Source organism: Sinocyclocheilus grahami, unplaced genomic scaffold, assembly GCF_001515645.1.
Source record: "Sinocyclocheilus grahami isolate Dianchi unplaced genomic scaffold, SAMN03320097.WGS_v1.1 scaffold257.1, whole genome shotgun sequence".
Taxonomy (NCBI): domain Eukaryota; kingdom Metazoa; phylum Chordata; class Actinopteri; order Cypriniformes; family Cyprinidae; genus Sinocyclocheilus; species Sinocyclocheilus grahami.
Genome location: NW_015505436.1, coordinates 391,409 through 411,024, shown reverse-complemented (window position 1 = coordinate 411,024; position 19,616 = coordinate 391,409). Strand labels below are relative to the sequence as shown.

Sequence of the window (19,616 nt, the reverse complement as noted above, 5' to 3'; positions counted from 1 at the left end):
GATATTTCAAGTGATTTCATACATCAATGTACAATACATGTACAAATTAAACATGGCAGGACATTTCGCAAAGCCCTTAATTGATTGATAGAATCATATGCCACCTTACCAAATGGTATAAAGTAATATGATAATCTGTACAAAAACTGTCATACCAGAATCATGGTGGCATATTTGCGATAAGTTAAAGGCTTGCTTGAACAGAAGTCAATCATAAATACACACACACACACACACACACACAAAGCCTGTATCAAACAGTAATTATCTTGCATGCAATTATTATTTTTGCACTTTTGCCTGACATGGAAAAAGTTGACTTGAATAAAAGAGATTCTAAAGAAAAAGCAACACAATCATGCAGGAAAATGTTCAGAATCAGGTTCCGTTCTGTGCACTCGTCCTCCTCACACCAGATTTATAAGGCATGCCTCGGGTGCTTATTTCTTCCGGTCTTCCATTTAACTCCTCCACCTTTGATTTGATTACCAATGCGCTGAACCGTTCATGAGTACCGTTCATGTGGTCATGATGTGAATGTCTTAATCTGTAAACAGCAAACAGCAGTGACAAAAGTGGGTTAACAATGTGGCTTTTGCCGTTTCACAGGAGTAACTGATTGAGAAATGTGCTAGTTTATACAAATTCGCATCGCTTCCTGTATCTAGTTCTTTGAAATTCATTAGATTTCTGGAATACTTGATTCTGACTGGGTCAACTGCAGCATTCTGCGAACAGATATTTCCTAATATTCATCCAATATTGTCCATGGCAACTTTTTGTATCAGTCAGCTTATCGGCCAGGTTCACAAAGAACTTGTTTTTGCCTTTAAAAAATGTGAGATGCAGGGCAGCCTCGAGATCCCTTTTTAAAAGTGAAACTTATTTGATCTTGATCGGAGTGCTCCGTTTAAAACTTGTGTAACCTGCCACTACTTTCATGTGTCTCCAATCATCGTAAACGGCCATCTTGCCTCTCAGTTATCACCTGTAGTTAACCTTTTCTTTTTTTATTATTGTAATGTTGTTGAAGTGTTTGTGTTGTTGTGCTGCGCATGTTTTGTACATTGTAATGGACTTTTTTTTTCCCCAAGTGGAAGCTTTAAGATAATATTAAGATTATAAAATCACATATTTATTTATTTGGTGAGCAGCCATGTAATAAACAAGATAATGTACTCTCATTATCATATACATACGTGTTTAACAGTTAAAATGCATAAGTCAAAAATGAAAATATAAAACAAAAGATGATATTCTGTTCCAAAACATTTACACACTTTCTGGTAATTTATACATTTTTTAAGTGTGGCTTAGTGTCTAAATTTCTGTAAGCACTATTTCTTGTTGTATGTTCAACTGATATGAATATTCTCAGTCTAACGGAATACTCACCTTGTAATGATGAAATCAATTTGTATTTCTCTGACGTAGGTTTTTATCTTTGTGGTTGTTGGTGGAATTAGTTTTCCTTGAAGGTGAGATCATAAAAATGAGTCAGTGTGAGTGTCACAATCCAAAACACAAATCCAGCATTTTACACTCGTCTATATATATATATATATATATATAATTACATTCCCTTCATTCACTGTTTCTTTATTCTCCATACATTCTGTATAAATCACACATCCGCTGGCTTCAGTTATCTAAGACAGTTGCATCATATTAAGTCTCATTTAAAATGTAAATCTGATACTTACATTGGCCCAGCTGGTTCGTCATCTTAAGAAGAATGGGAAGCAAAACAACGACAATTTTAGTTAGGGGCTGTAATGGTTCCAGCTGGCACAATATTCACATTATTGAATGAATGCCGTAAACTGATTGCATTAAGTAGCTAAAAACAACTCAATGCCATATTGTCTTTCAATATTTAAGATATTGTTGTGCAGTAGAATAACACAGAACAAAGACTTCGCTCCATCAGCTTTGGTGTGAGTAATTAAAAGGCTTGCAGTTTATAACAGAACAAGAACAGAGAAGAAATACAAACATGCAGCCCAGAAAAACTACATAGCTATGCGTCCTATGTTAAATATCACATGACTTTTATATATAATATTGCAAATACATTATGTATAGCTATACAAATACATGTACACACATTTTCAGCCTTTTTAAAAAAAATACAAACTGAAAGGGGAAAAGAAATAAAAGGTAAAATCTCATGCTCATGCCAACATGATTGCATCTGAACAGACTCCAGGGGAAGAAGATGTACAGAAATGAAGGTCATTTGAAGGTTAAACAGCAACAAAACAGACAGCATTCCAGTAATTAAGGCAAAATAAAATCCCATTTCAGCCTAAATCACACAAGACTTATATACGCACTAAAGTAGCCTAACAGGAGACCAGTGAATATTGGCAATACTGTTAGGTTCAATCAAGCTGCATGCAGGTCTTTCACTTACCACAGTGTTTTAGGTTGTGCCATTCAGAGAGAAAGAAACGTGTTAACGTTGATAATTATAAATGGCTTACTGATATTAACCACTAAGAGTGTAATTTAACGGTAAAATAATGGTGCAGTTCTCAAGTAGTCTAACGATAATCGCCTGCACTAAATGTGTAGATTAACCAAACGAAGCTGAACCTGAATTTATACACCCAACATTGTATTTTTACACTTCAGCACACATCTACGAACAATGTACAATACTGAACACATTTTAATCAAACAAAAAGCCATAAATTCGTTGTTTTCTATTTATGATGATGAAATCAATTCCGAGGAAAAGCACTAGGGTGGCAGACAACATCCCATTTAACGTCACTATAGCTCAAGACGTTAACCGTTTGTTAAACCAGTTCTTGTGAAAATATCGATTGGCAATGATTAAATGTACGAAATAGCACTCACAATTGAATCCCAAAGCGAACCTTATTGCTTTAAATAGTCTTTAAACATAAAGAGTTCGTTTTATATATAGTGAGGGGGGCTGAAGTGAATTTACTGGCATGCAGGAATACATTGTACAAGACTGACAGGGTCTCGTTTCCCCTCGCAATGCATTGTGGGTGAGCTGTAAGTAGTGTGGGACTACACCTCCACACGCATCAATAATTCACTGACCGCTACCTACCCATTCACCGCAGAGTCACATTTCTCTCGAATATCAGATTACAGTCCAGATGACCTAACGCAGGTGTCCTACAGGAAAAGAGCATTGTGTGTGTGTGTGTGTGTGTGTGTGTGTGTGTTTGGTCTAGATGGCCTCAGACTGAATTATTAAGTAAGAGACCAGGTCAGGATCAGATAACAAGAGTGTACAGTTTTCCAATAAACGAGTCAAAGGTCTCGTGACGCAGTGGGAGAAAACTAAGTAGGTGCTGTGTAAGATGTATAGGACAATTATCTTAGGCCTAATATAATATTACATGCACTACTGTTCAAAAGTTGGGGATTGTTAGGATGTTTGAAATGTTTTTATAGAGTCACTTATGCTCACCAAGACAGTGTTTAATCAAAAAATTACAATAAAAACGGCAATATTGTGAAATTTTTATTGTGAATATACTTAAAAATGTAATTTATTCCTGTAACAAAGCTACATTTTCAGCAGCCATTACTCTATGTTTTGGTGCTTAAGAAACATTTATTATTATTATTATTATTATCAATGTGGAAAACAATTGTGCTGATTTATATTTTTTCCAATATTCAGGATTATTTGATGAATAGAAGGTTCAATGGTATACTACTTATTTCAAAGAGAATTCTTTTGTCACATTATGTCTGTCACTTTTCATCAAGTTAATGCATCTTTGCTCAATAATTCAAGTATTTCTTTCGAGAAAATAAATCTTACTGACTTTTGAACAGTAGTCTATGTATATCTTCAGTGGCGTCCTTTTTTAAAATACAAATAATACAGAAATGGAATGTTTCTCAGTCAATATCAATTTAAAGTGAGATTCCTATAGTAAGAAAATGAGTTGTAGACACTTTTGATGGCCCTCTAAATAAATAACACTCATTTGAAATTTTTTGAATATTATGTATTGTTCCATCATGTTATTTATTATTATTATTATATATATTTTTAAATAAACATTAGCTAACATTAAATTGTATTGTATATATACTGTACAGCGGCCCCAATATCTATTCTAGATTAGATATAAAAAATAAAAACAATCCTCAGAACTAACTTTCTGAGCCATTTTTGTGGATAGAACATTTTCAAATACTTTGTCTTAATAAAAAAAAATAATAATAAAATAAAAAAAACGTGATTTGACATTTTGTTGCCTTAAGAGTGTATCTGAACTGCCCAAATTATTTGGACAGTTAAGACCTACACTTTATGTAATAAAATTTTTAATAAAAATATATTTTAATAATTTTTGGGCCCACTGTGGGTGTATTAATTGACATTAGGCAAACTGTGCTTAGGACAGTCATGTTTCTTGGAATTGGCAAGGAGTCTCCATAATGCTTTTCACATAAAAAAAACAAAAACAATTCTCTTAAATCTCTTCCAATATCAATCTCTTCTCTACGTTTGTAAAATAAATATCAGCCTAACATCAATAGTCTATATTGAAACTGTAACCCACCCTTTTAAACTCACCGTCAGGAACATCATCAGGCTTCTTGCGCTTCTCGTAGATGACGATGATCAGCACCAGGATGATGATCTCGGCAAGGACCCCCAGCAGGGGCCACAGGGGGGCCAGGCGGCTCCTGACACGCAGAACTGATGGCATGGAGTTGGAGCCGATGATGTTGGTGGCGTTGCACTCGTACTCCCCGGGGTCGGAGGTCATGTCTAGGTTGATGATGGACAGCTCTGTGTAGCCATCCTTGCTGCTGATGAAGAAGCGGCCAGAGGAGTTGTCAATATCCTGGGTGATTGATGGAGTGGGAGGAAAACCGGTGACAGACGAGGTGAAAGACAGGGGAAGAAAAGCCACTGATTATACGCATAAATAGTATTTCTCATTAAAAAATATGAACTTTTTATTAAATGATAAATGCTTGAAGGTAGCTCAAGTAACAGAAACGACAATGGATAATTAAAGACCTTTTTGCGTAACTGTAAATAATTTGTTGTTTTAGAAAGTAAATGTAAGAATAAATTTGATATTGTTATTAATATTTCAAGATGAACACTTACTGGACTTAAGTAACTTAGGTTTACTTGATTATCCATACATACTGTACATTTTTAGGAAAATCATGTTAAAATGTAAGGTATTATTGAGAGATACAAATTAACAACTGATATATATATATATATATGATATTTTAGTCTGTTAATAGTGTTAAAATCTCATTAATTACATTACAAGCCATCAGAATTACATCTTACCTTTTGGCCATATAAATAGCAGCACCAAAATTGCATATTTTTTGCTTCCTTTGGGAAATCTGAGGTGGTTTTTTCATTTTCAAGTATGAGCACTCACTATATCGTACTATATGAGCCATAAAAGCCTGATGTATCGAATATGATACTCAAAAAAAAGCTTTTAAAACTTTTTAAAAACATTTTTATCTAAAGGTTCAATAAACTTCATTAAAAAATGGATTTTAGAACTTTTACTTCATATGCTTTATGATATGCTATATTCTATATTTTCACCAAACAGAAGATTGAAGATTCACTCATGTGTCAAAATGACCATACCATACTGACGCCGTTATCAAGTTTGCGCCAGCTCCACATGGGATAAGGATAACCCACGGATTTGCAGTAGACGACAGCTTTTTCACCCTCATTCTTATTCTCGCTGCGCTTGTGCCCCGTGATGTCTGGTGCAGCTATGAGAGGAGAGCAGAAGGACAGTGAGACCTTCACTATCAGAACAGATTTCATTGCATAAACCTTATTAAGCAGCCTGATCTTCAATCACTACATGGACGTTTTTTCATGTGTCATTTGCAATGTCATGTTCGTGTGGTAAACATAGCTTAAAACTAGTGGCAGATCAGGAAATATTAAGAAAATATACCATGATTGCCCCAACGCATGGGAATAAACCAAGAACTTAAGTCCACAGTGATTTGATGTGCTGTCAAACAAGCCGATTTGGATGAAAATGCTAAGAGCAGTGAAAACAATGACGTTTTCTCCTTCACATTTATTTATTTGGTTGACCTTTTTCCCCCAAAGAGATTTACAGTGCATTCAAGTTCAAATTTATCCCATGAATTACTCAGGATTCAAAGCTGTGGCTTTTCTGAAATTGGTGAAATGAGTGTGAAGTGCTGGTTCAAGATCTCATTTAATTTAATGTTATTTAAACAGACCAAAAAAGCATACTAATAAGCCTAGGGATGCACCAATATTATTGTTATATTAGTATTATTACTATGGCTGATAACCAATAAATGGTATATCTATACACTATTTTTGTAAATAAAGTGCACAAATAAAAATCTGTCATTTTTAATATCTCACATTATAACAGTATGCCAAATTGATATTAATTTAAATGAGTGTTTTTAAAGATGAACTTTCTGTGAGTGTTAGACAACAGCAAAATTGATCTAAATGTAAATACGGAGAACAGAAGTAACACTTAAATATCCAATATTGACCACTATCTATTCAGAATTATCTGACAAATTATTGATTACTGATTAAGTATTGATATATTGTGAATCCCTAAATAAGACTTTTATAATAAAATAAAATGTTATTTGATATTGAGACAATATTTTAAAAGCATGGGGTCATTAAGATTTTTGTTTAATACTTATTTAGCAAGGACACACTAATTGGATAAAAAGTGACAGTAAAGACATTTATAATGTTTAAAATGGTTTCTATTTTAAATAAATGCTTGTCTATTCATCAAATAATCCTTAGAAAAGATCACGTTTTAGAAAAATATAAAGCAGCTCAGCTGTTTTCAACATTGATAATAATAATAACAAATCATCATATTGGTATAATTTCTTTAAACTGAAAATTAAAACAGAAATGGTTATTTGAAATTGTAATATTATTTATTTCACAATAATACTGTTTTTAAACAAATAAATGTAGCCTTGGTGAGCATAAGGTACTTCTTCAAAGTCAAAAACATTAACAAATTTTACTGACCCTAAACCTTGATAATATAACTATATACTTGCTGTTGTCCCTGACATATTAAATCTAATATGGTAATATCTTAAAGGACTATATGTATATACTATGTAAAATATATACACTGAATATATAGGGCCATAATGAGATGATTCACAGTTAAATCTCTAAGGCTTAGTCAGTGAAACCAACAGAGTATACTGAAGCATTAGCATCAAAAGAAGGCATATTATTCATGATATGTCAAATACCCCCACAAATACGCAAAACATCCACATGTAGATCATCTCCACTTTTTGTGATTCATGATTCATTCAAGAAATAATGAATCATGACAGGAGACTTTTTAAAGGTTAATTCAGTCTAAACGACACCAAATACCTCAGTTAAGAGATTGGAAAAGCGAGAGAAAAAGAGACAGATTTACATCCCCACCCCCTCAGACATGCAGGCCACCATCTGGTGCTTGTGAGCCGACCGCAGGATAACTAGAAAGAGGTGACCAGGACACGCTTAAACCGCATGGCACTTTACCAGCTGATGATCTCTAACACACAAACCAAACAGCCTGGGAGCTTTAAAGGCCATTATTAAACACATGATCACAGGGCTGCCTGACATTTTAATATACGCCCATTGATTGTCAGTACAAACAAAACAAAAATGTATATGCATAATATATTGAAACGTATAATTCAGGATTCAGAAATATATATTTAAGTCAAAGGTTTGATAAAAACATTTTATTAAAAATGTAAAATACAAATATTCTTTAAAAAAGGTACTACTACTAAATGTACTGTTGTTTCATGATCACGGATATATACATTTTAAATGGAATATATTACACACACACACACATGTGACCCTGGACCACAAAACCAGTCATAATGGTCAAGAGCTGAATAAATAAGCTTTCCATTTATGTATGGTTTGTTAGGATAGGACAATATTTGGCAATAATATTTGAAAATCAAGAATCTGAGGGTGCAAAAAATTCAAAATAATGAGAAAATCACCTTTAAAGTTGTCCAAATGAAGTTCCTATATTATTAATCAAAAATTAAGTTTTGATATATTTTCAGTAGGAACACACACACACACACATATATATATATATATATATACACACAAAATATCTTCATGGAACATGATTTTTACTTAATATCCAAATGATTTTTGGCATAAAGAAAAATCGATAATTTTGACCCGTACAATGTAATTTTGGCTATATTGCTACAAATACATCTGTGCTACTTATGACTGGTTTTGTGGTCCAGGGTCACATATATACTCTGTTTTAAATGTATATATTCATGATTTACATTTACTATATATATATATATATATATATTAACTATATGTATACTAGGGCTGAGTGGTATATTGAGTTTGTACGATATATCGATTTTCTTTATAGGCGATACGATACAATACGATATGAGACAATAACGTTTATATTGATATACAGTAGTTTGATATGAGCGCATCTGAAAATATAGCGGAGGACACAGACTGAGCTGCTGCGGAGAAAGTGCATAATCCAGTTTGTTCTAAACATGTGACAAGCTTTATATTAAGGCCTTTAAAAACTGGTAAGACATAGTTTATGGTTTCGTTTCGCATATTAGTTTAAGCGGCTCTGCCCGTCAGATGCTTGGACAGAAAGGCTGCATGTGCCACTGACAGAGACACTAGGCTACTCGCGCTGTTTAATGTGTTTGAGATGTGCTGTCTTCCTGAATGCATAACTTTCATTTCACAGGTATATTCTCCATCTGTAAATGTTCGAAAGCCATGGAAATATTTCCATTTTGCTGTCAGACTTCAGTGAAGGAGCGCCGCCACGCGTGTGTGTGCCAAACAGACAGAGCTCAATTAAATATGAGAGCAATAATTCTGACTAAAATATACATTTCGCTGAAATATTTGTAGTTGGACAATAAATGTGACATGTAGAATTTTAAACCCAAGTAAGTCTATTTTTATGATAGCACTGACTGTAAAGTGACTGTAATGGGTTAATCAAAATAGCCTAACACAACTCTGTGCTTTTGTTCTCATTTATTTTCATTTTTAGTTTAGTGAATTTAACTTTCACTTTAAAAGCCTTGTTTTTGTTTTTAGATTGCAATGTTACAATGTTAGAATCAAATGTGCCAATAGCCAACAATACATTGTATGGGTCAAAATTATCGATTTTTCTTTTATGCCAAAAATCATTTGGATAGTAAGTAAAGATCATGTTCCTTGAAGATATTTTTTTTGAATATATATATATATATACACACTATATATAATGTATTTGGTCTTGGCGGATCAGATCTGATACGCTGCTGCTGCTGTTGGTTATTGCTGTAGTTATAGATTATTGCTGCTGATGCAAGCAAGTACGGGAACTTGCTACTGCCAATGCATACTGCGATACAGTGCTGTGAGTATTTAAAACATACTGCTGCAGCACAAATAGCATATAAAATAACTCGTAGCAGATCTATACAGTTGGAGCTGGGGAAGGTGGAGGGTTTCAGAGGAACTCTGAAAGCACGCTGCAAAATGCTCAAGTGGATGCTAACCAGCCATTTAAATGTAAAGTAGCAAGCTCATTGGCTGCGTATGCAACATGAACCAATCAGCTTGTGCCAAGTCGTTTAACGCTATGAATATCATCAGTTACGTTAATACCCATCAGCCTGCGCCATCTAGAGTTTCATGACTGAACTATACTTTTATATAATTATATACAATTTCATTCACATTCATCCTGTACTGCCTGGTGAACCAAACCTGGATGTCTTTTCCACTCAACTAACCAAGCTCACATTCATGCTGTCATGGCCATTGTGAGCGTCCATGCCCCGCTCTGACTCAGCATGTGCTATGTGGAAGAGATGGAAAGACAAGCTGACCCCATAGACAGGTTCAAAACTTCAACACTCATCCAAACCAACTGAAAATCAGACTCCAGTGAACATTCCATTCCTATACTTTTTTAGATTACATTTTGAGAAACTTGGGAATTTTGAGGGCATCTTACCTTTTACCTCAATAGTGGTATTTGCTGCAGGGGCCGAATCGAACGTGTACACACACATATACTCGCCCGAATCATCTGGCCTTGGTTTATTAAGTCTGTATAATAGATAAAACACATTAAACTTATGAAGTGAAGGTAACATAGCTATTCTTTGAAGTACCTTGGCATAATATAAAACGGTTCAGAATAACACACCTAAAGGTAAAGAGAAATCTAATGCAGGTTAAATGTTAGCAGTACTAGTGTGCCTAGTCTGATGAGATTAGGAGTCAGGCAGAGAGATTAACAACACGTGTTGGTAGAAACAGAGCCCTTGCTCACGATTTAGAGCAATGTGAAGCAGAGCAGCATTAACAAACACTCAGCCAGAGCCTGAGAGTCACTGAGACAATTCATTTTCAAAACAAAGGCCTCAGGTGATGCAAATGATTAGAAGCCTATATTGGCATATTTTGATCTGATAGTAGCATAGAATGATATTAAGGTCAATGTTTTTGCAATACAATTTACAATAGTCATTAGTAATTAATCTATTGTTAAATAAATGTATGCTGTCTGTTGAGTTACAAACTGTCAGTATATATGCACATATACATAAGTATGTATATTATAAATATATAAGCATACATTTTAAAGGATATTTATAGCCAATATACACAACTATTACTAGTAGGGCTGAAACTAACACATTTTGCTAATTGATTAATGTCAATTAATTTCAGTATACTATACACTATGAACAAAAATGGTTTAAAATATCAAGTGCATGATGTAGCAGTCTGGTCATATGAAAAATATGTTTACAATATAAAAAAATAAAATAAATTTATTAAAATATGATGTGGCACCATTCAGTTGAACTTAAATCTCATTTGAATAAATAAGTTAAGTAAATATGATTATGAATGAACAAGTAAAATAAATTATGACATTGAAATGAATGAGTAAAAATTATAATATGTGCACACACACACACACACACACACACACACACACACACACACATACACATACACATACACACACATATAACAGCACCTACTTGTATTCTGTGCTTTTGTCATTGCCCCTTGTGTCAGGGATCTCCTCCCCGTTCTTCATCCAGAAGCTCTCATGGTGTTTGCTTTGGGAAGCTGTAAGGTTGCACTGAAGAGTGATTGGTGGGCTGTGGTAACCCGTGGGTAGAATCATGTGATCCGTTGACTCAATTGATGGTTCTGGAAACACATATGCATCGGTCAAGGCCAGAGAAATACTACATCACACTGACTGAAGGAGACAGGGAACACAAACACACTCACACACACATACAAATACGTGTGTGTGTGTGTGTGTGTGAAAATCTCATATGCTATATCCAGTGGGGTCCAAAAGCTTAAGACCACAAAAGGTCTTTTGGAGTCTTTTAGAATTTAGAATTTTTTAAATAAAGAAATTTTAAAATATAAAATGTATAATAAACATCTAAGATTCTGCACACAAACACAAACCAAATACTAAATCCCGAAACGTAAAGTCGATTATAATTATAGTCTCACTGATACACTATAATAGATTTGTTAATGTTTTGAATGTTTTATTTTCCTATTTTGTTTTCTCTTTAATTTTAGTTGACGTTTTAGTCATCTTGTTGTGCATATTTGTCATTTACATTAGTTTTTTACTAGCTTTTATAATTTTTTTTATTTATTAGTTTTAGTTAATTTAGTTTTATTTAAGTATTTAAAGTTGAACTTTAAAAAAATGTTGCTTTGGAAACTACAGTAGCTAAAATAATTAATTTTATTTCAATTAACGTATATTTTATTTCAGGTAAATAAAACATTTTTTTATATATTTTAAAAAAAATAATTTTAGTGATCGTAACCCTGCTTCAGTTCATCTTTTCTCACAAAACATTGTTATATTATGATTATATAATTTATACTGAATTCTATAAGGCAGCATAGTGATCTCACACTTCTGGACTCCACTGTATATCATAAATAATACAGGCCCATAGGATAGGAATTTCCAATGGACACTGAAAAACATATGTCGGCTGACCACTAACTACTGTACCTTACCAGATCCATGGATTCCTCGAAACAGAAACTGTAATACTGTCATGGTCAAACCCTGAAATATCTCAATAAGGAGAACAAGGACATTTTCCACTCAATAAGGGCTTTTTGACTACAAAAATAGGTCACTGCCTGTATATGTAGCAGCAACAAGGGCAAGAGTAATCTAATAGGATGGTGCTCTGACCAGTTTATACTCCGGTTATAGACTAAAACAAACAGAGGAGGAAAAGGGAAGATCCACTACAGCAAACGCTGGCCACAGCACAACACTAAATGGAGGTAAAATCAAGGGGCGAATGGTTTATTTTGGCTACACCACTAGCGGGGACAGTTGAACTCACTCTGCAACACGGTAACTGTTGCCTGGGCTCGTATCCAGGTAGTGGATGGATTCTGGCGCAAATCGTTACGCCGTGGGTCGTTACTGGCCCTGCACTCATAAATCCCAGAATCCTCGATGGTGACGCGAGTGATGGCTAACACGCTTACACCATTGACGCCGTACGCCGTGTTGATGGACACGCGTTGCCTGCGCGCTCCATCCCACAATTGGAAGAAGCTGTCGGCTCTGTTCACCTCCGCGAACCACCACTGGATCTCAGGTGTGGGCTTCCCCACAACATCACAGTACAGCTCAAATGTGTCGCCCGTCAGCTTAGTCTCAGAGAGGGGCGACTTCACAAACCCCGCTGAGGGGCGGCACAGAGGCGGGAAGACAGGGAAACATGACAAATAAAGACATGGGAGGAAAAAAGGACAGTGAGAGGGCAGTGGGTGGAAAAAAAGAAAATATAAAAGATTAAACTCAAATCACAAACCAAAAATGAAACAAGAAATGAATAATTGCACAGTTGATGAATGAGAAAACAAAAAAGTTTTATTTTAGCCTCTATTACATGCATTTACATTTAGTACACTGATACATTTTTTTCTGATTTTGTTTATATTAGCTATGTTTGATTGCGTACTGATTATTGCATTTTGTTAGTGATATTAGATGCATATGCATCACTCTTAATTTAGGTGTTCTTTACCATGTGCTAAAAGAAGATCTTGCATATTTAGAGGAAATTAAATGAGGTCAGGGGCATCATCCTAACTGCAGTAATGTAAAAACTCTGATATTACCTATATTTTTATAAATGATTTTTCCATCTTGAAGGACTGATTTTAAAATTCTGTCCAACACTGAAAAGCCAATAAATAATTTTAATTTATGGCTAAGAATTAAAACATGGCTTAAAAATTGTATATTATTTTGTCTAAATATAAATATGCACAGTACTGTTTAAAAATGTTTGAAACATCAAAAAACTATGGTAAAAACGATCTATTTTAAATACATGTTTTCTACTTTAATATTTTTTTTAAATGTAATTTATTCCAGTGATGCAAAGCTGAATATTCAGCATCATTGCTCCAGCCTTCAGTGTCACATGATCCTTCAGAAATCATTCTAATAACATTATTATGATTATTATTAATGTTGACAAGAGTTGTGCTGCTTAAAATTTTTTAATTGATTTTTTGTTCAGGATTCTTTGATGACCAGAAAGTTCAAAAGAACTGCATTTATTTGAAACATCAGTTTTGAATAATTAAATATATCCTTGCTAAATTTGTCTATATGTAAATAGAAAATACTAAAATAAATAATGAATCATAAATTGAGCATATACATTTAAATATCAAATAAAAACTATAAATGATCAGTCACACTGGAAATGGAAGATCAGTTCAAATACATTGCATTGTGGGAAATTATTTTGGACTGCACATTTTATCAAGTTTAATACTTCATCTGGATATTCAATGCACACGCAAAATTTGAATTCTGTGCACAGTATACATACTACATATTTATGCAGTATGCAGACTAGTATGTCAGTCTGCTATTCCGACCATTACTGGTTTGAAGATAATGCAATTGATTCTACAGAAAAGACACAAAGTGCACAGCCTTGAACGATGCTGTCAATATAGCACTCTGAATCTGAGCACCTCAGTACAATCTCACTATTCATGTGTGGGTGTGCTAATAGACAGACAGTTTCCATAGAAGCATACTACAGCAGTTGAGCAGGTAGGCCTTTAAGAAGAGGGAGGGCTGCCCACCACACTGCATCTGCATGCATGTCTGCCGCCCCCTCATTAACCGCTGTGCAAGCTGATTGCATTCACAGATATGAAGCCCCGCTAAGTGTCAACAGTCATATAGTGCGATAAGTGTTTGTTGTGTGCATTTCACCATATAGCAACATAGGAACAAAACTTGAGCAGAACCTGAAGGAGTGATCAATCAACAGTGCTTTCTAATAAAACAAGAACAAAAGAACAAAAGAGACACAATGGCAATGCATTAGGGCACATTTAAAAGATGTCAAAAGCACAAAAAAAAGAAAGCATAAGGAATATTTATTTTATAAAGAATAATTTCTGAAAGGAAAGCCATGATATTTGAACAACAGCCACTGACAGGTGTTTTGTTCAACAGAATAATGTAATTTTATGCATTCAGAGCGTCATACTAATGATAATAATGTGTATACATATAAAACTTTAATTTACTGCAGTGTGACGTAATTTATAAATATGCATATATATAAATAACTATTTTATGATTTTTTTATGTTCTATTTGCATTTCTATTTATATCTATACTTGTTTTAATGTTGACACTTGCACCATATATTTTGTATATCACATATAACCTTTAAAAGTAAAAAATCGAACAGAAGAGAAAAATACAAAACAAATGTGACTACTACGCTAATCGTTTCTTTAGTTTAAAGGATGTATTATGGGATCAGTCAGTCAGATTTGAAAGGGGGGTTTGTGCTAGGAAGAACAGATAAAAGATCAATAGCACAAATAAAAAAAATGTAATACAAAATGTTTCCTCTGAGGTTATGTTACATAAATATGCAGAGAGGATTTGTAATGGCTGCACTGTTTTATCATGTTAATCACACACAGTAGCCTACTGCTGGTTATTCTGACAATGAATGTGATGATAAAACAATCATATAAGGGCATAATGATAATAAAGCAGGACCAGATATGATTTTTACATCTAAACCGACTTTCTACTCAATGGGTGATACAACTTATCAAATGCTGCATTCATCAAAACAATAATTGAAATATGTTTTCTTTTGACCCGATGATTGCAAAAGAGGCTCGCAGTAATTAGGAGGTGTAACTAAATGAGGAGCTCCTGTTCCACATCCCTGTGTGCATGAAAGGAAACTAACATAGTGCCTGACCTTCAAAACTAACAAGCTTCCAGCAGATTCATTAAAGTTAATGCATATCACAATCCATTTCATTTACAATCTGATGCATTCAGGTGAAACAGAAAAAAACGTTTAAGGAATGATAAAAAAAAATGTTAAAAGGGTAAACGTTGACATTAAAGGTACAATTAAATTATTACTTAAAAGTAGAATTGCACAGATATTTATATTCTACAAGTTCTATAATATTTTGTAAAAACTAAAATCCAGCATTTTATAATGCTGCAAGTGAAATTAGGCATAACAACTTTATACAATATGAAAATGTCTTTTCATTTTAAGATTGGCTAAAAATTCCATTTAACAGTGTTATTATTTTTCAATATTATTTTACTATATTACGCATATGTTAATGTAAAATTATGCATTATAATTTGTTATATATTTTACTTAAGTACTATTTTAATCATTAGTATAAAATGTTTTTACTTTTACTTTAAGTGAGCATCAGATAACAGCAAAGATATTGACGGACTGATACTGATAAATTAAAAAAACCTAAAACATTGATAAACTTTATGATACCAATATACAGTGTGTCCCTTCTTGAAAGGCGTCTCTTTCAATCTAAGTGCATCTTAGCACAAGCTTGTGGAACTAATGGACATGCACTTTATATGTGGACAGGGCTTGTATGCTATTGCATAGTCGCTTGCTAAAGATAGAAGCAAAAACCTGGTTAGCCTAAAGGCAGCAAGCGCTGTTGTGCTCTTATGCTTCTAACCAAACACAGCTGTGCCAAAATGATCCATTTGATCAAATGTGTCTGCCTGTGTGCTCATGCATTTGTACGCAAGAGATAAAAAGCGTGTGAGTGAGATGAAAGGAAAAGTGTTGGGTTTGATCTTCATATGAGCTTATGGCCCCTCACAAACAGGTAATAGGCAAAACAGCGAGGTTGTGACCAAAAATGGACCCCAGATCTATTCTGAGAAGGTCGCTGACAGCAACAATGCTAAATGCAAATCATAAATTGCAACTAACAATATACTCATGCATAGGATAGTAAAATCAAATAGGCTTATATAATTCGAAAAAAAAAAAAAACACTTCCCATATCTTTTGTTGTTGACATCCAAGGTCATGCATCCAAGCAATGCAGGCACACATATATATGTCCCTTGTTAGAAGCTAGTCAAATCAGGCAAAAATTACACAAGGTGAAAGAAAATATGATCCAGACTACATTAAAGGAATAATTCACATAAAAATGAAAAATAGCTGAAAATTGACTCACACTTTGGCCATCTAAGAAGTAGTTAAATTGTTTTTTTCATCTGAAAAGATTTAAAGAAATTTTGCACTACATCACTTGCTCACTAATTGATCCTCTTCAGTGAATGGGTGCCGTCAAAATGAGAGTCCAAAAAGCAGATAAAAACATCACAATAGAGTGCTGCAGTCATGATGTCAAAGCGGGTTTTTCAATTTATGGGACGCAAAACATTCACGCATCATTAAGTTTTGTTTACGACACACCTTATTTCACTCAAACCACATTATAAAAACCCATAGGAAAATCTCAAGGGAACCATGGCGAAGTAGTCTTCCGGGGTTTGCCGTCATGGCTGCAGCACTCTATAATCCACAAGTAATCCTCAAGACTCTAGTAGTTCATCAATTAATGTCTTGTGAAGCAAAAAGCTGGGTGTTTGTAATAAACAAATCTATCATTAAGATGTTTTTAATTTAAACAATTTGCTTTCATTGCTTTTAAAAGAATAGTTCACCCAAAAATGAAAATTCTGTCATTCATTACTCACCCTCATGTCGTTCCAAACCTGCAATACCTTCATTCATCTTCAGAACACAAATTAAGATATTTTTGATGAAGTCAGAGAGCTCTCTGACCCTCCCATAGACAGCAAGGGTACCACAATCAAGGTACAGAAACGTAGTAAGTACATCGATAAAATAGTCAATGTGACATCAGTGGTTCAACCATAATTTTATGAAACTACAAGAATACTTTTTGTGCTCAAAGAAAACAAAAAGAATTACTTTATTCAACAATTTCAGTGCCTTGATTGTGGTACCCTTGCTGTCTATGCAGGGTCAGAAAGCTTTCAGATTGCATCAAAAATATCTTAATTTGTGTTCCGAAGATGAACGGGAGGTCTAACAGGTTTGGAACGACATGAGGGTGAGTAATTAATGCCAGCATTTTCACTTTTGGGTGAACTAACCCTTTAAAACTCTAATGCTGACGGCACCCATTCACTGCAGGAAGGATCCATAGGTGATCAATTGATGTAATGCTAAATTTCACCAAATCTATTCAGATAAAAAAAAAAACGAACTCATCTAGACCTTGAATGGCCTTTTTTTGGTGAACTACTTCTTTAAATACAGATGCACGTGCATATTGTTAAACCTTTTTGATTACAGAAATATACTTTTTCATAATGTGATGGATCGCAAAAACATGATCCATCCAAAATCCAATCAATGGGTCACCTTGAATCAGGTGTTTAACACAAACTACAATCTATATCAACTACTTTTTCCTACAGGTCCTGTAATAATCCATCGGATTTACGATGTTAGAGGTAATAATAACGAACGCATTAGTCAAACGGCAGTAATTCATCACGGCCAGGCTCATGTGTTACCGCTCATTAACTGAGACGCGTTCATTACATCATAATGCGCCGCGGTGCTCCTCCGTTAAGACTTTAACGGGTCCGCGCGCACGGGGAGGACATTAACGCCATGCATTCCGCTGCTGCATCGGCTCTATAAATAGAAACATGCAGCAGAACTGCTGCTATTTACGGCGCTGCAGAGGACCGGTGCTCAAAGCGGGCACCTGCCTCTATCTGAAGATGTGCGCAAACGGATCGCTTTGCGTCGGAGGAACAAACGGGACAATTCCTGACTCACTAGCCGCATGCAAATCAAGCAGAATTCTGCATTCAGAACGGTCCGCGTTGGATCAAGCAGGTTTGGGTTTGTGACAGGCAGCAGATGATCCACCTAAACACATCCAAATGATTCTCTAAAAAGGGAATCTTCTATAAAAGAGCCACAAATAGACGCTCCCTGTGGGACAAGTCACTAAATGTTCAAATGTAACCTATTTGCGAGCATAAATGGCGAGCCGCTTTTAAGAAATAAACTGCTCTTTTAAAGTGGAATTGCAATGCGTTTTGACGTTTAAACCTACAAGGACACATTTACCTAAATATTGAATAAGCTACACATAAGTGTCAGCCTTCACAGCCCTGACGTCCATTTAGTTCCGAGTATTTCCGAAAGCAATGCCGAGGATTGGTGAGAGTTTATCCCGTGCAGTCGAGGCAGACTACCTGCACATGCCGCAACCGTTCCCTTATCAAGAAAGCCTTCATAATCTGCGATGAAACGGTTCTTTAAACGCAACACATTTTTAAAGTCCTTACCGTTCTGAGCGAAGCCCGAATGCAGCCTCAGGACTCCGAATAATATCACCAGCGCATTCCCCGCGTAAGACATTTTCTAGGTCGTCGGGCTACCTGGATATGTGTGGAGGGATGCGGAGGAGCGGGAGGAGAAGAGGGCTGTCGAGGAAGATGTGAGTGAGAGGGAGCTGCTACAATGACAAAGCGACCCTGCTGGAGCTAGAATAGGGTCACGCTAAAAGCCCGTCGCCTAGCAATAGCGAGCCGCTACACTTACATCCGGTTTAAAACGAGGCTCGTGAAGACGGTGGCGCTGTCCTCTTAAATTCCCGCGATAACAGACCTGTCCTGCTTACATCCCAGAAAGATGGACACAGTCCTCAGGTGATTATCATATTCCTTTATTTGGAGGTATTTAGGGGCTTCGTGGAGAAAGTGGACTTTAGTTTATTGTTCATTAGGCTATTTTAATTTTAAAGCTCAATTTGTTCAATTAGTAAGAAATGTGTTGAATTTATGCTACCAACTGCGTAAAAACACAGTGTGACTGCATATATTAGTTTCTAACTGTAGGCCTGTATGTCATTAAATCACATAAAGTAGCCTAAATAGCTATACCAACCTATCTGAGTTTTTAATATCTTTCATTGTAAACAAGTTCAGTAATGGCCTACCCAGAAAACATGCCACTTAATGCAGTAGCCTAAATATTATTTGAATCATTTAAATGTAAAAAAAAAAAAAAAAAAAAACATTCAAAATGTATCAGAAAACAGGAGACTGGGAATGACA

At 34.9% G+C, this 19,616-nt stretch overlaps 1 protein-coding gene across 4 annotated transcripts; it reads right to left on the bottom strand.

The window, feature by feature from the left end:
- On the bottom strand, nt 1-19,158 carry LOC107598824 (neuroplastin-like). Of its 4 annotated transcripts, none has more exons than XM_016290256.1 (9): nt 18,846-19,157; nt 12,490-12,837; nt 11,125-11,299; nt 10,083-10,177; nt 5,639-5,772; nt 4,580-4,853; nt 1,704-1,713; nt 1,396-1,471; nt 1-547 (listed from the first exon to the last, which is right to left on the bottom strand). In XM_016290256.1, exons 1-8 carry the CDS (start codon nt 18,916-18,918, stop codon nt 1,411-1,413), a joined length of 1,170 nt encoding a protein of 389 aa, XP_016145742.1. In that variant the 5' UTR covers nt 18,919-19,157; the 3' UTR covers nt 1-547; nt 1,396-1,410. The 4 variants fall into 4 exon arrangements, with proteins under 4 accessions (XP_016145742.1, XP_016145741.1, XP_016145745.1 ...); XM_016290255.1 differs by having other exon boundaries at nt 1,704-1,725; nt 18,846-19,156; XM_016290259.1 differs by lacking the exon at nt 12,490-12,837 and having other exon boundaries at nt 1,704-1,725; nt 18,846-19,148.
- Nucleotides 19,159-19,616: the final 458 nt, after the last annotated feature.